This window comes from Oryctolagus cuniculus, chromosome 5, assembly GCF_051225735.1.
Source record: "Oryctolagus cuniculus isolate XC-2025 breed Fujian yellow rabbit chromosome 5, ASM5122573v1, whole genome shotgun sequence".
Taxonomy (NCBI): Eukaryota; Metazoa; Chordata; class Mammalia; order Lagomorpha; family Leporidae; genus Oryctolagus; species Oryctolagus cuniculus.
In genome coordinates this window covers 140759601-140774610 of record NC_142871.1, presented here as the reverse complement: position 1 = coordinate 140774610, position 15010 = coordinate 140759601, and the positions used below count along the sequence as shown (strand labels likewise).

The 15010-nt window shown below is 40.7% G+C and overlaps 1 protein-coding gene across 1 annotated transcript; it reads left to right on the top strand.

Annotated features, from left to right (window-relative positions):
* The first annotated feature begins 13609 nt into the window (after positions 1–13609).
* OR10C1 (olfactory receptor family 10 subfamily C member 1) lies at positions 13610–14578 on the top strand. The gene has a single exon (XM_008262707.4). It carries the CDS (start codon positions 13610–13612, stop codon positions 14576–14578), a length of 969 nt encoding a protein of 322 aa, XP_008260929.3.
* Positions 14579–15010: the final 432 nt, after the last annotated feature.

Genomic DNA, 15010 nt, shown 5'->3' with positions numbered 1-15010 from the left:
TAGCACTCTGGCCTCAGAATCAGCCCTAAAGGCATTCGGAGCTGGCTGAAAAGCTCATGAGAGTATTTCAGGCATGGAAAGCCAAGACACTCTGGCAAAAGATCTCTGCGAGTGAGATCCCAGTGGAAAGAACATGTCATCAAAGAAGGAGGTACCTTTCTCTGAAGGGAGGAGAGAACCTCCACTTTGACTATGACCTTGTCTAAACAAGATAAGAGTCGGAGAACTCAGAGGGCTTCCATAGCCTTGGAAACTCATGACTGGAGCATAGGGAGATTACTGATGCCATAGACAGGAGTGTCAATTGGTAAAGTCAACAACAGGAGTCACTGTGCACTTACTCCTCATGTAGGATCTCTATCCTTAATGTGCTGTACATTGAGATTTAATGCTATAACGAGTACTCAAACAATATATTTCACTTTGTGTTTCTATGGGGGTGCAAACTGTTGAAATCCTTACTTAATGCATACTAAACTGATCCTCTGTTAAAAAAAAAAAAAAAGAAAAAGAAAAACAAAAAAGAAAAGAAATTATCAATTCCCAACTTGACTCTCACTGGGATTAAACATGACAATAGGTCTGCTCTGATTTCATCATCATTTTAAAAAAAATCATCTATTATTTTTCACTTTATGTTTCTGTGTGGGAGCAAACTGTTGAAATCCATACTTAATGTATACTAAGCTGATCTTCTGTATATTAAGATAATCGAAAATGAATCTTGATGTGAATGGAAGGGGAGAGGGAGTGGGAAAGGGGAGGGTTGTGGGTGGGAGGGACGGTATGGGGGGGAAGCCATTGTAATCCATAAGTCGTTTTGGAAAATTATATGCATTAAATAAAAGTTTAAAGAATAAATAAAAAAAAGAAAGAAAAAAAATAAATAAATAAAAAAGAAGGCAGTGTAATTATATAAGTGCAAAAGCAAACAACAACAAAAATCTGTCAACCAATAATCTTGTATCCAGCAAAGCTATCATTCAAAAATGAAAATTAAATAAAGATCATCATAGATAAATAAAAACTAGAGCTATCATTTGTTTACAGATCTGCTTTACAAGAAATACTGAAGTTCTTCAGATGATAACAAATAATTAGAATCCACATGAAAAAACAAACAGTACAATAAAGGCCATCATGTAATTATAAAAAAAAAAAAAAGAATTAAAAAGGGGTGAGAATCTGGCAGGGCAACTAAAATACCACTTGAGATGCCCACGTCCCACATCAGAAAGACTGCTGCAAGTCCCAGCACCTCCACTTCTGGGAGGCACACCAGTGAAGCCAACAGACAATGGTTAAGTACTTAGGCCCCTGTGACACACCAAAGAGACCCAAACTGAGTTATGGGATCTTTTTTTTAATATGTCTTTACCGGCATTGGCTGTTGCAATTGAAGATATTCTCCCTCTCTCTCTCTCTCTCTCTCCCTCTCTCTCTTTCCCTCTCCCCTCCCCCCTCCTTCAAAATGCAGTGAAAATCACTTTAAAAAACAATTTCATATAGATATTTCTATCAAAAAGAAACTCTGATTAACCAATCTGAAAATTCTTAAAAGATAGTAAATAAACAAGAGATTTTTACTGCTGCCAGATAAGCCCAACTTACACAAAAATAATTATTCCAAAGTGCTCCAACCACAAAAATTTCATGGAAAAAATTAGACTTCTCAGGAAAGCCAGACAAATCTGACATATTACAAGCTCTTCATACTTAAAGCTCTTTCATGACTTAAAGTTAGACACTGCATTAGTTTAGATATAGTAATTTAGAAGCAATGACCTGCTTCAAATCCAGTATTACTGCTCATGTAATCTAATGGCACTATATTCCTAAAGTTATATTTATGAAAAAATTCATTCATTAAATAAAAACTTTTTAAAAAAGAGGAGATTAAAAATGATTCATTCTGTTTAATTACACCAGGTACTTCTCTAGGACTGACCACATACTAGGCCATAAAGCAAGTCTCAGCATATTCAAAAGAATTAGAAACTCTAAGCAAATTGGGTTTGGAAGGAACATTCCTCAATACAATGAAAGCAATCTATGAAAAACCCACAGCCAACATCCTATTGAATGGGGAAAAGTTGGAAGCATTCCACTGAGATCTGGTACCAGACAGGGATGCCCACTCTCACCACTGCTATTCAATATAGTTCTAGAAGTTCTAGCCAGAGCTATTAGGCAAGAAAAAGAAATTAAAGGGATACAAATTGGGAAGGAAGAAGTCAAACTATCCCTCTTTAAGACAATATGATTCTTTACTTAAGGGACCCAAAGAACTCTACTAAGAGATTATTGGAACTCATAGAAGAGTTTGGCAAAGTAGCAGGGTATAAAATCAATGCACAAAAATCAACAGCCTTTGTATACACAGGCAATGCCACGGCTGAGGAAGAACTGCTAAGATCAATCCCATTCACAATAGCTACAAAAACAATCAAATATCTTGGAATAAACTTAACCAAGGACGTTAAAGATCTCTACGATGAAAATTAGAAAACCTTCAAGAAAGAAATAGAAGAGGATACCAAGAAATGGAAAAATCTTCCATGCTCATGGATTGGAAGAATCAACATCATCAAAATGTCCATTCTCCCCAAAGCAATTTATAGATTCAATGTGATACCAGTCAAGATACCAAAGACCTTCTTCTCAGATCTGGAAAAAATGATGCCGAAATTCATATGGAGATGCAGGAGACCTCGAATAGCTAAAGCAATCTTGTACAACAAAAACAAAGCTGGAGGCATCACAATACCAGAATTCAGGACATACTACAGGGCAGTTGTAATCCAAACAGCATGGTACTGGTACAGAAACGGATGGATAGACCAATGGAGCAGAATTGAAACACCAGAAATCAATCCAAACATCTACAGCCAACTCATATTTGATCAAAGATCCAAAACCAATCCCTGGGATAAGGACAGTCTATTCAATAAATGGTGCTGGGAAAACTGGATTTCCCCATGCAGAATCATGAAGCAAGATCCCTACCTTACACCTTACACAAAAATTCACTCAACATTGATTAAAGACTTAAATCTATGACCTGACACCATCAAATTATTAGAGATATTGGAAAAACCCTGCAAGATATAGGTACCGGCAATGACTTCTTGGAAAACACCCTAGAAGCACAGGCAGTCAAAGCCAAAATTAACATTTGGGATTGATCAAATTGAGAAGTTTCTGTACTACAAAAGAAACAGTAAGGAAAGTGAAGAGACAACCGACAGAATGGGAAAAAATATTTGCAAACTATGCAACTGATAAAGGGTTGATAACCAGAATCTACAAAGAAATCAAGAAACTCTACAACATCAAAACAAACAACACACTTAAGAGATGGGCCAAGGACCTCAATAGACATTTTTCAAAAGAGGAAATCCAAATGGCCAACAGGCACATGAAAAAATGTTCAAGGTCACTAGCAATCAGGGAAATGCAAATCAAAACCACAATGAGGTTTCACCTCACCCCGGTTAGAATGGCTCACATGCAGAAATCTACCAACAACAGATGCTGGCGAGGATGTGGGGAAAAAGGGACACTAACCCACTGTTGGTGGGAATGCAAACTGGTCAAGCCACTATGGAAGTCAGTCTGGAGATTCCTCAGAAACCTGAAGATAACCCTACCGTTTGACCCAGCCATCCCACTCCTTGGAATTTACCCAAAGGAAATTAAATTGGTAAACAAACAAGCTGTCTGCACATTAATGTTTATTGCAGCTCAATTCACAATAGCTAAGACCTGGAACCAACCCAAATGCCCATCAACAGTAGACTGGATAAAGAAATGATGGGGAGGAGGCAAGATGGCGGAATAGGAAGGGAGCACACTGATAGTCCGGGGAGAGACAGTTTAATAAAAGTGGAGATACTGCAGGTTCAAGGAAGAGTAGGGGAGGAAACAGCAGAAGAAACTCTTCCGGAACACATGATTCACAGCGGACCTGTGTGGAGAGCGTGGGAGCCCACAGTTCGGGACACCAGCGGCAGACTCAACACACCAGCGTTGGAACGTGAGGTGAGCCGAAACTCAATAGCCCGAGACACCGGTAGGCAAGTGGAGAGAGGAGACTAGAGGGAACGGCCCCCGGGAGGGAAAAGTTCACCAGGCTAACTGGAAGAGAGAGAGAGAGAAAAAAAAAAAGGTGACTGGTACGGACACGGGTTTCTCTCTCTCCGCTCACCTCTCAAGGGCGAGCAAGACAAAGAGCAGGCTCCATCTTGGACATACGTAATAAGAAAGCGACCTCAGGTCTGCACCGGCCCTGAGCCTAGCAGAAAAACCTGACTCTGGGCGGGGCGAATTAACAGGAGATTAGGACCTAGAGAATGTATGGTGCTACTGAACTGAGACTGTGAAAAAAGAGACGGTGGGGGAGAGAACTCACAGAATTCACGAGGGCACTCTCCAGAGACGCTACAATTCAAGAGACGCTACAATTCCGTAACTTTGGCAACCCAGTGGGAGACTGAAGGAGAATTTGAGCCCACTCTGAGGGCCAAACAGATTCCCTGTGTGGTCCTTGGGAAAGAGCTTCCGATCTCTGGCTCCTGTGGGTATATCATTTGCCTGCTAACTACCTCCAACTTCGTTCAGCTGTGTGGAATTACTTCCCTTTTGAATCAAAAAAAGAAAGAGAGAGAGAGAGAGAGAGAGAGATTTACCATGCCTAACCTGGGAGTGTCACCTTTGGCACTCCAAACAGAGCTCTCAGGCCACACCCATCTCCAGCCCTAAGACTCCATCAAAAACAGATAGTCCACTTAATCTAGAGTCATAGTATAACAAGAAAAAGCACCACAGTGAAGAAACCAAATATCTCCAATATGCCAAATAACAAACACAAAAACCAAGGTAATAAAAACAAGGAAGTCACCATGACGCCCTCAAATGAAAAAGACACCCCATTTCAAGATTATGAAGATGATCACATAGAAGAAATGCAAGAAGCAGATCTCAAAAAATTGATAAGAACATTAAGAAGTTCTCAAAAACAAATTCTTGAACTACAGAAATCCTTAATGGACAAGATAGAAAATCTCTCTCATGAAAATGAAATATGAAGGAGGAATCAAAATGAAACGAAACAACTAGTACAACAGGAGACTGTGATAGTGACTGAAGTGAAGAATTCAATAGATCAAATGAAAAACACAATAGAGAGCCTTACAAACAGAATGGGTGAAGCAGAAGAGAGAATATCGGACTTAGAAGACAGAGAACAGGAAAGGATACAGTCAGACCAAAGAAAAGAAGAGGAAATTAGAAATCTAAAACATATTGTCAGGAATTTCAGGATACTATTACAAAACCCAACATTCGGGTTCTAGGAGTTCCTGAAGGCATGGAGAGGGAGAAAGGATTAGAAGGCCTTTTTAGTGAGATATTAGCAGAAAATTTCCCAGGTTTGGAGAAGGACAGAGAAATCCTAGTACAGGAAGCTCACAGAACCCCTAATAAACACGACCAAAAGAGATCCTCACCACTTCACGTTGTAATTAAACTCTCCACAGTGAAACATAAAGAAAAGATCCTAAAATGTGCAAGAGAGAAACGTCAGATTACTCTCAGAGGATCTCCAATCAGACTCACAGCTGACTTCTCATCAGAAACTCTACAAGCTGGGAGGGAATGGCGAGATATAGCCCAGGTACTAAGAGAGAACAACTGCCAGCCCAGAATATTATATCCTGCAAAGCTATCATTTGTGAAAGAAGGTGAAATAAAGACTTTTCATAGCAAACAGAAATTGAAAGAATTTGTCGCCACTCGTCCAGCCCTGCAAAAGATGCTTAAAGATGTGTTGCACACAGAAACACAGAAACACGGTCATCAATATGAAAGAAGGTAAAGGAAGGAAACCTCACAGCAAAAGATCACAGGAAATTCAAAGCATATATTAGAACTTATCTTTGGTAAATGGCAGGGCAAAGTTACCACTTATCATTAGTCACATTGAACGTGAATGGCCTGAACTGTCCAGTTAAAAGACACCGATTGGCTGATTGGGTTAAGGAACAAAACCCATCTATTTGCTGCTTCCAAGAAACACATCTTTCCAACAAAGATGCATACCGACTAAAAGTGAAAGGCTGGAAAAAGATATACCATGCCAACAGAAATGAAAAAAGAGCGGGCGTAGCCATCTTAATATCGGACAACATAAACTTTACCACAAAAACTGTTAAGAAAGACAAAGAGGGGCACTATATAATGATTAAGGGATCAATACAACAAGAAGATATAACAATTATCAATGTATATGCACCTAACTACAGGGCACCAGTTTATCTAAAAGATTTGTTAATGGACTTAAAGGGAGACTTAGACCCCAATACAATAGTACTGGGGGACAAAATTGACACCCCATTGGCCCAACTAACTAAAAAAGGAAGAGAAAAGACCCAAATCAATAAAATCAGAGATGAAAAAGGAAACGTAACAACAGACACCACAGCAATAAAAAGAATCATCAGAAATTACTACAAGGACTTGTATGCCAGCAAACAGGGAAACCTATCAGAAATGGGTAGATTCCTGGACACATGCAACCTACCTACATTTTAACCAGGAAGACATAGAACACCTAAACAGACCCATAACTGAGACAGAAATTGAAACAGTAATAAAGGCCCTCCCAACAAAAAATAGCCCAGGACCAGATGGATTCACTGCTGAATTCTACCAGACATTTAAAGAAGAACTAACTCCAATTCTTCTCAAACTATTCAGAACAATCGAAGAAGAGGGAATCCTCCCTAAATCTTTCTATGAAGCCAGCATCACCTTAATTCCTAAGCCGGAAAAAGATGCAGCACTGAAAGAGAATTACAGACCAATCTCCCTGATGAACATAGATGCAAAATTCCTCAATAAAATTCTCGCCAATAGAATGCAACAACACATCAGAAAGATCATCCACCCAGACCAAGTGGGATTTATCCCTGGTATGCAGGGATGGTTTAATGTGCGCAAGACAATCAATGTGATACACCACATTAACAGACTGAAGAAGAAAAACCATATGATTATCTCAATAGACACCGCGAAAACATTTGATAAAATACACCCGTTCATGATGAAAACTCTAAGCAAACTGGGTTTGGAAGGAACATTCCTCAATACAATCAAAGCAATCTATGAAAAACCCACAGCCAACATCCTATTGAATGGGGAAAAGTTTCCACGGAGTTCTGGTACCAGACAGGGATGCCCACTCTCACCACTGCTATTCAATATAGTTCTGGAGGTTCTAGCCAGAGCTATTAGGCAAGAAAAAGAAATTAAAGCAATACAAATTGGGAAGGAAGAACTCAAACTATCCCTCTTTGCAGATGACATGATTCTTTATTTAGGGGACCCAAAGAACTCTACTAAGAGACTATTGGAACTCATAGAAGAGTTTGGCAAAGTAGCAGGGTATAAAATCAATGCACAAAAATCAACAGCCTCTGTATACACAGACAATGCCATGGCTGAGAAAGAACTGCTAAGATCAATCCCATTCACAATAGGTACAAAAACAATCAAATACCTTGGAATAAACTTAACCAAGGACGTTAAAGATCTCTATGATGACAATTACAAAACCTTCAAGAAAGAAATAGAAGAGGATACCAAGAAATGGAAAAATCTTCCATACTCATGGATTGGAAGAATCAATATCATCAAAATGTCCATTCTCCCAAAAGTAATTTATACATTCAATGCAATACCAATCAAGATACTGAAGACCTTCTTCTCAGATCTGGAAAAAATGGTGTTGAAATTTATATGGAGGCACAAGAGACCTCGAATAGCTAAAGCAATCTTGTACAACAAAAACAAAGCCGGAGGCATCACAATACCAGATTTCAGGACATACTACAGGGCAGTTGTAATCAAAACAGCATGGTACTGGTACAGAAACAGATGGATAGACCAATGGCACAGAATTGAAACACCAGAAATCAACCCAAACAGCTACAGCCAACTCATATTTGATCAAGGATCTAAAACTAATTCCTGGAGCAAGGACAGTCTATTCAATAAATGGTGCTGGGAAAATTGGATTTCCACGTGCAGAATCATGAAGCAAGACCCCTACCTTACACCTTACACAAAAATCCACTCAACATGGATTAAAGACCTAAATCTACGACCTGACACCATCAAATTACTAGAGAACATTGGAGAAACCCTTCAAGATATTGGCACAGGCAAAGAATTTCTGGAAAAGACCCGGGAGGCACAGGCAGTCAAAGCCAAAATCAACTATTGGGATTGCATCAAATTGAGAAGTTTCTGTACTGCAAAAGAAACACTCAGGAGAGTGAAGAGACAACCGAAAGAATGGGAAAAAATATTTGCAAACTATGAAACAGATAAAGGGTTAATAACCAGAATCTACAAAGAGATCAAGAAACTCCACAAAAACAAAACCAACAACACCCTTAAGAGATGGGCCAAGGACCTCAATAGACATTTTTCAAAAGAGGAAATCCAAATGGCCAACAGGCACATGAAAAAATGTTCAAGGTCATTAGAAATCAGGGAAATGCAAATCAAAACCACAATGAGGTTTCACCTCACCCCGGTTAGAATGGCTCACATGCAGAAATCTACCAACAACAGATGCTGGCGAGGATGTGGGGAAAAAGGGACACTAACCCACTGTTGGTGGGAATGCAAACTGGTCAAGCCACTATGGAAGTCAGTCTGGAGATTCCTCAGAAACCTGAAGATAACCCAGCCATCCCACTCCTTGGAATTTACCCAAAGGAGTTTAAATTGACAAACAAAAAGCGGTCTGCACCCTAATGTTTATTACAGCACAATTCACAATAGCTAAGACCTGGAACCAACCTAAATGCCCATCAGCGGTAGACTGGATAAAGAAATTATGGGGTATGTACTCTCTAGAATACTATACCGCAGTAAGAAACAACGAAATCCAGTCATTTGCAACAAAATGGAGGAATCTGGAACACATCATGCTGAGTGAAGTAAGCCAGTCCCAAAGGGACAAATACCATATGTTCTCCCTGATCGGTGACAACTGACTGAACACCAAAAAGGAAACCTCCTGAAGTGAAATGGACACTATGGGAAACGGTGACTTTATCAGCATAGCCCTGACTGTTAATGAACAACTTAATACATCATCTCTCTTAGTATTTTTTTTTTCTGTTCTACTTAATATGACTGGTTTAATTCTGTAATTAATACACAGTTATTCTTAAGTGTTGAAAATTAACTGAAATGTGATCCCTGTTAAACATAAGAGTGGGAATAAGAGAGGGAAGAGATGTACAATTTGGGACATGCTCAAGCTGACTTGCCCCAATCGATAGAGTTAGAAACATACCAGGGGATTCCAATTTAATCCCATCAAGGTGGCATGTACCAATGCCATCTCACTATTCCAAGTGATCAATTTCAGTTCACAATTGATCATAATGAAAGGACTAAGAGTCAAAGGGAGCACATAAACAAGTCTAGTACCTGCTAATACTAACTGATAGAATAAATAAAGGGGAGAGTGATCCAACATGGGAAGTGAGATACTCAGCAGACTCATAGAATGGCGAATGTCCTAAACAGCACTCTGGCCTCAGAATCAGCCCTAAAGGCATTCGGATCTGGCTGAAAAGCCCATGAGAGTATTTCAGGCATGGAAAGACAAGACACTCTGGCAAAAAAAAAAAAAAAAACTAAATGAAAGATCTCTGTGAGTGAGATCCCAGTGGAAAGAACAGGTCTTCAAAGAAGGAGGTACCTTTCTCTGAAGGGAGGAGAGGACCTCCACTTTGACTATGACCTTGTCTAAACAAGATAAGAGTCGGTGAACTCAAAAGGCTTCCATAGCCTTGGAAACTCATGACTGGAGCATAGGGAGATTACTGATGCCATAAACAGGAGTGTCAATTTGTAAAGTCAACAACAGGAGTCACTGTGCACTTACTCCTCATGTAGGATCTCTGTCCTTAATGTGCTGTACATTGAGACTTAATGCTATAATGAGTACTCAAACAGTATATTTCGCTTTGTGTTTCTATGGGGGTGCAAACTGTTGAAATCTTTACTTAATGTATACTAAACTGATCTTCTGTAAAAAAAAAAAAAGAAGAAGAAGAAATTATTAATTCCCAACTTGACTCTCACTGGGATTAAACAAGACAATAGCTCTGATCTGATTTCCTCATCATTTACACAATCATCTATTATTTTTCACTTTATGTTTGTGTGGGAGCAAACTGTTGAAATCTTCACTTAATGTATGCTAAACTGATCTTCTGTATATAAAGAGAATCGAAAATGAATCCTCATGTGAATGGAAGGGGAGAGGGAGTGGGAAAGGGGAGGGATATGGGTGGGAGGGACGTTATCGGGGGGAAGCCATTGTAATCCATAAGCTGTACTGTGGAAATTTATATTCATTAAATAAAAGTTAAAAAAAAAAGAAAGAAAGAAAGAAACTCACTTCACCTATAAAGACACACATAGACTGAAAATGAAATAATGGAACAAGATTCCATGGAAATGGGCCCCAGAATAAAAGAAGAATAGCCATACTTCTATCTGACAAAATGGATTTTGGATCAAAAGCAGTGAAGAGACCAGGTTTGTCATTTGGTCAACTAGTTTGTTTCACTAGTTTTTTCTCTAATAGAAAGGAACCATTTAGACAGTATCTCCTGAATTAGAAGACAGGTGAATAGACAGGAAATGGGATTCTTGAGGACTTCTTAGATCAAGAAACCCTACTTCCTGGGATTAAAAAACCTTAAATATTTAAATGAGAGATAAATTTTCACAATTTTTTTTTTGAGCCACTGATATTTCCGTTACTTTCAGTCAAACCTAATAAAAGGGAAGATGCAAGAAAATTAGAAGAATACATAGGATATCTGATAAAAGTAAACCCTGAACTTCCAGGTTTATGAATCAATAAATGGGCTTATTATTTAAAGAGGCTGATTCCCAACTTGACTCTCACTGGGATTAAACATGACAATAGGTCTGATCTGATTTCATCATCATTTAAAAAAAATCATCTATTATTTTTCACTTTTTGTTTTTGTGTGAGCAAACTGTTGAAATCCTTACTTAATGTATACTAAGCTGATCTTCTGTATATTAAGATAATCGAAAATGAATCTTGATGTGAATGGAAGGGGAGAGGGAGTGGGAAAGGGGAGGGTAGTGGGTGGGAGGGACGGTATGTGGGGGAAGCCATTGTAATCCATAAATCGTACTTTGGAAATTTATATTCATTAAATAAAAGTTAAAAAAAAAAATAAAAAATAAAAAAAGAGGCTGAGTTGGAAGCTTCCTGTTGTAATGGTTGTTACATGTTTTAATAAGATCTTATTTTAAACACATCACTAAAATGTGTAGGAACACAGAAGAGGGGCCAGCACTCTGGTGCAGTAGGTTAAGCATCTGCTTGTGGTGCCAGCATCCCATAGGGGGGCCGGTTCAAGTCCCAGCTGCTCCATTTCCAATCCAGCTCCTTGCTGATGGCCTGGGAAAGCAGCAAAAGATGGCCTAACTGCTTGAGCTCCTGCACCCACATGGGAGACCTGGAAGAAAATCTGGCTCCTGGCTTCAGATTGGCTCAGCTCTTGCCATTGAGGCCATTTGAGGAGTCAACCAGTGAATGGAAGACCTCTTTGTCTCTCCCTTTCTCTGTCTGTAACTACACCTAAGTAAATATAAATCTTTTAAAGAAGAACACAGAAGAAACAAATCAAATAATAAATTCAAATAATGGAAATGCAAATTAAAGTCTTGTGTAATAAATGAAAAATTCAAAGTAAGAAAAATTAAGAACACTTTTTTCAAGAAAATGATATTTATCAGTTCATTGAGGGCCAAAATTCATTTATTTCTCTCTTATAATCTTAGTTTTCTGGAGAATGACTTTAAAAATGCAATGCAATTTATGAATGACTACCAAATAAATTAATTACTAATTATATAAATATTCATAAGATGGGTAAAATTACATTATTACCTTTAATGGATGTAACTAGGACATCTACAATAATGGAGATAATGAAGAAAATTCAAATTATTGTACCTGCTGCATTATGTGTGAGCTAACAGACCCAGACATTTTCTCCAAAATATCTTTGACAGATCATTTGATACTTTTGTGGTCTAATAAACAGACTCCACAATAACAGATTAATTGGTTATGTGAAGAGTTCTCCCTTTTGGAAGGACAAATATGCTTGGAGACTACAGTCCTCAGAGAGCTTAAAAAGATACCAAACCTAAGAGTAACTTCCTCACAAGGGACCCACCATGGAGAGAAAGGAGAAAACGAGCGGGTCATCAGACGCCACCTGCCAACTCTCTAAGCAGAAAGGAGCTATTCAGACACCGTCTCCTAGAAAACACTGAAAGAACCCCCAACGTGGAACAAACCCAGGACGTCCAACTGCAAAAGGATATCACTGTGTGGGCTTGTGTTGCTAATAAGCATTTTAATATGTTTATATTTGTATACAGAATTTGCATTCATGTATCTATTTAAATGTTTCTCTGGTTGTATTTTCACATTCAGTGTATCTTGACTTTCCTTATTATCCTAATGATATTTCTATATAAATACAGTACATGATTTATTTGTAACCTTAGACAAATCTGGCACCTGAGACTATCAGGCTATTTTTCTGTGCTTATATTCAGAAATGTAATACATTAGCCAGCATGTAGACTTGTGGAATATTGTGTGTTTTGGTTTGGGGAATGCATATGTGTTATGATATAAAGGGATGAAGTTTGAGAGACCATAAGATGCAGAAGAAGTAATTAAGAAGGTCTTGTCATCTCCTTCATGACCCTTTTTTTTTTTTTGAAACTAGAGAGACCCTCATTCCTCTGAACAACTGAACTGCTCACCTGTCACAGAAGCATGAAGGAGGTGACCTCTCAAACTGCTTCCCCCTCCCCTCCTTAAAACCTGTGGACTTCACCTGACAGTAAACACTGGAGGGGACTGAGTAGATCTGGGAGCTGAAGGAATAAAGTAAAACTAGAGGCAAAGAGGTGAAAGTTGAGTCACCAAGGAGACAGTTGATAGGAGCAGAGACAGAAAACATGTAGACAACGGAAAGAGAAAGAAATAGGGGTAAAAGAGAAAAGTACCTTGACTTGGAATGGGATTTTTCATGCCCTGAACATAAAACCAACTCTGGCTTTGAGAAGGAAAAATCTGTTAGGAGGAGGAAATTTCATCCCCAGATTTTGGGGAAGGATGGGAAGTTGGGGGGCAGGAAGGGGGGGGTGGAAGGGGAGCTGGGATGATCCGGCCCTCTGCCCAGGATAAACAGAAGACAGTTCCTTGTGTTCTTGGGAAACATAGGCACTGTCAGGAAGAGAGCACAGTGGAACTTTATCCCAGGGTCCAAGAGTGAGCTAGGGTGCACCGCGGACTTAGAGCTGGGCTGCCCAATTTCAAAGGCCATCCTATTCTAAAAGTGGCGGAGTCCCAGTACTTCCATCGCAGGCAGCTTTGCCCGCTGCGCAATTCCACCGCGGCAGCTTCTCCTTGCTTTGGGTGGTCTTGTCCTGCAGTCGAGGGGATGTGAGCAGCATGAGTACCAACGTCTCCGCGGTGAGCGAGTTCATTCTCGTGGGCTTCTCCCAGCTGGCAGGCTTGCAGGGCCTGCTCTTCTCGCTCTTCCTCACTGTCTACCTGCTCACCGTGGCGGGCAACCTCCTCATCGTGGCGCTGGTCTCGGCCGACGCCGCCCTGCAGTCTCCCATGTACTTCTTCCTGCGCATCCTCTCCGCCCTGGAGATCGGCTACACCTCGGTCACGGTGCCCCTGCTACTTCACCACCTCCTCACCGGCCGGCGCCACATCCCCCGCTCTGGCTGCGCTCTCCAGATGTTCTTCTTCCTCTTCTTTGGTGCCACCGAGTGCTGCCTCCTGGCGGCCATGGCCTATGACCGCTATGCAGCCATCTGCGAACCGCTTCGCTACCCCCTGCTGCTGAACCGCCGCGTGTGTCTGCAGCTTGCGGGGTCAGCGTGGGCCTGCGGAGCGATGGTGGGGCTGGGCCACACATCCTTCATCTTCTCCTTGCCCTTCTGCGGCCCCAATGCCATCCCTCATTTCTTCTGTGAGATCCAGCCCGTCCTGCAGCTGGTGTGTGGAGACACGTCGCTCAATGAATTGCAGATTATCCTGGCGGCTGCCCTCATCATCCTCTGCCCCTTTGGGCTCATCCTGAGCTCCTATGGGCGTATCCTGGCTGCTATTCTCCGGAACCCATCTGCTGCCGGCCGACGCAAGGCCTTCTCCACCTGCTCCTCCCACCTGATCGTGGTCTCCCTCTTCTATGGCACAGCCATCTTTATCTATATTCGCCCCAAGGCCAGCTATGATCCAGCCACTGATCCTCTGCTGTCCCTCTTCTATGCCGTGGTCACGCCCATCCTCAATCCTATCATCTATAGCCTGAGAAACACTGATGTCAAAGCTGCCCTAAAGAGAATCATCCAGAAAATGGGGTCTGCAGAGATTCGACAAAGGGGAGTTAGTGGTGACTGCTGCTGACCCTTCCCAGTTAGCCCTATCACCATCTGTCAAAGGGAGAGAAAGCCTGGACCTCAGCTTAGCAGAGAACCAGGAAGCCAAGAAGACAGACTGATCCTTGAGGACCTCCTGGAACCAAACCCCCTAATCAGGACTTCACAACACACACACATCCTCTGACCTGCTTTCTGTTGCAAGAAACAAGAGACACAGGATGGATAAGCAACTTGACAAGCAGAGCAAGTGGCGAGCTAAGGGAAAAGAAGCAAAATATCACCCCTACCAGACTACAAAGATGACACGATTTCCAGCCACAGTAACGGTCCTTCAAGTCATTTGATGTTTGTACAGCCTGGGCTAGGTATTTGTTCCTAGGTGACACTACTGTTTAGTATGGTAGCTCTCATAATTATACCTTATTTGAATCTATCTCCAGGAAAAAGTAAAATTTCT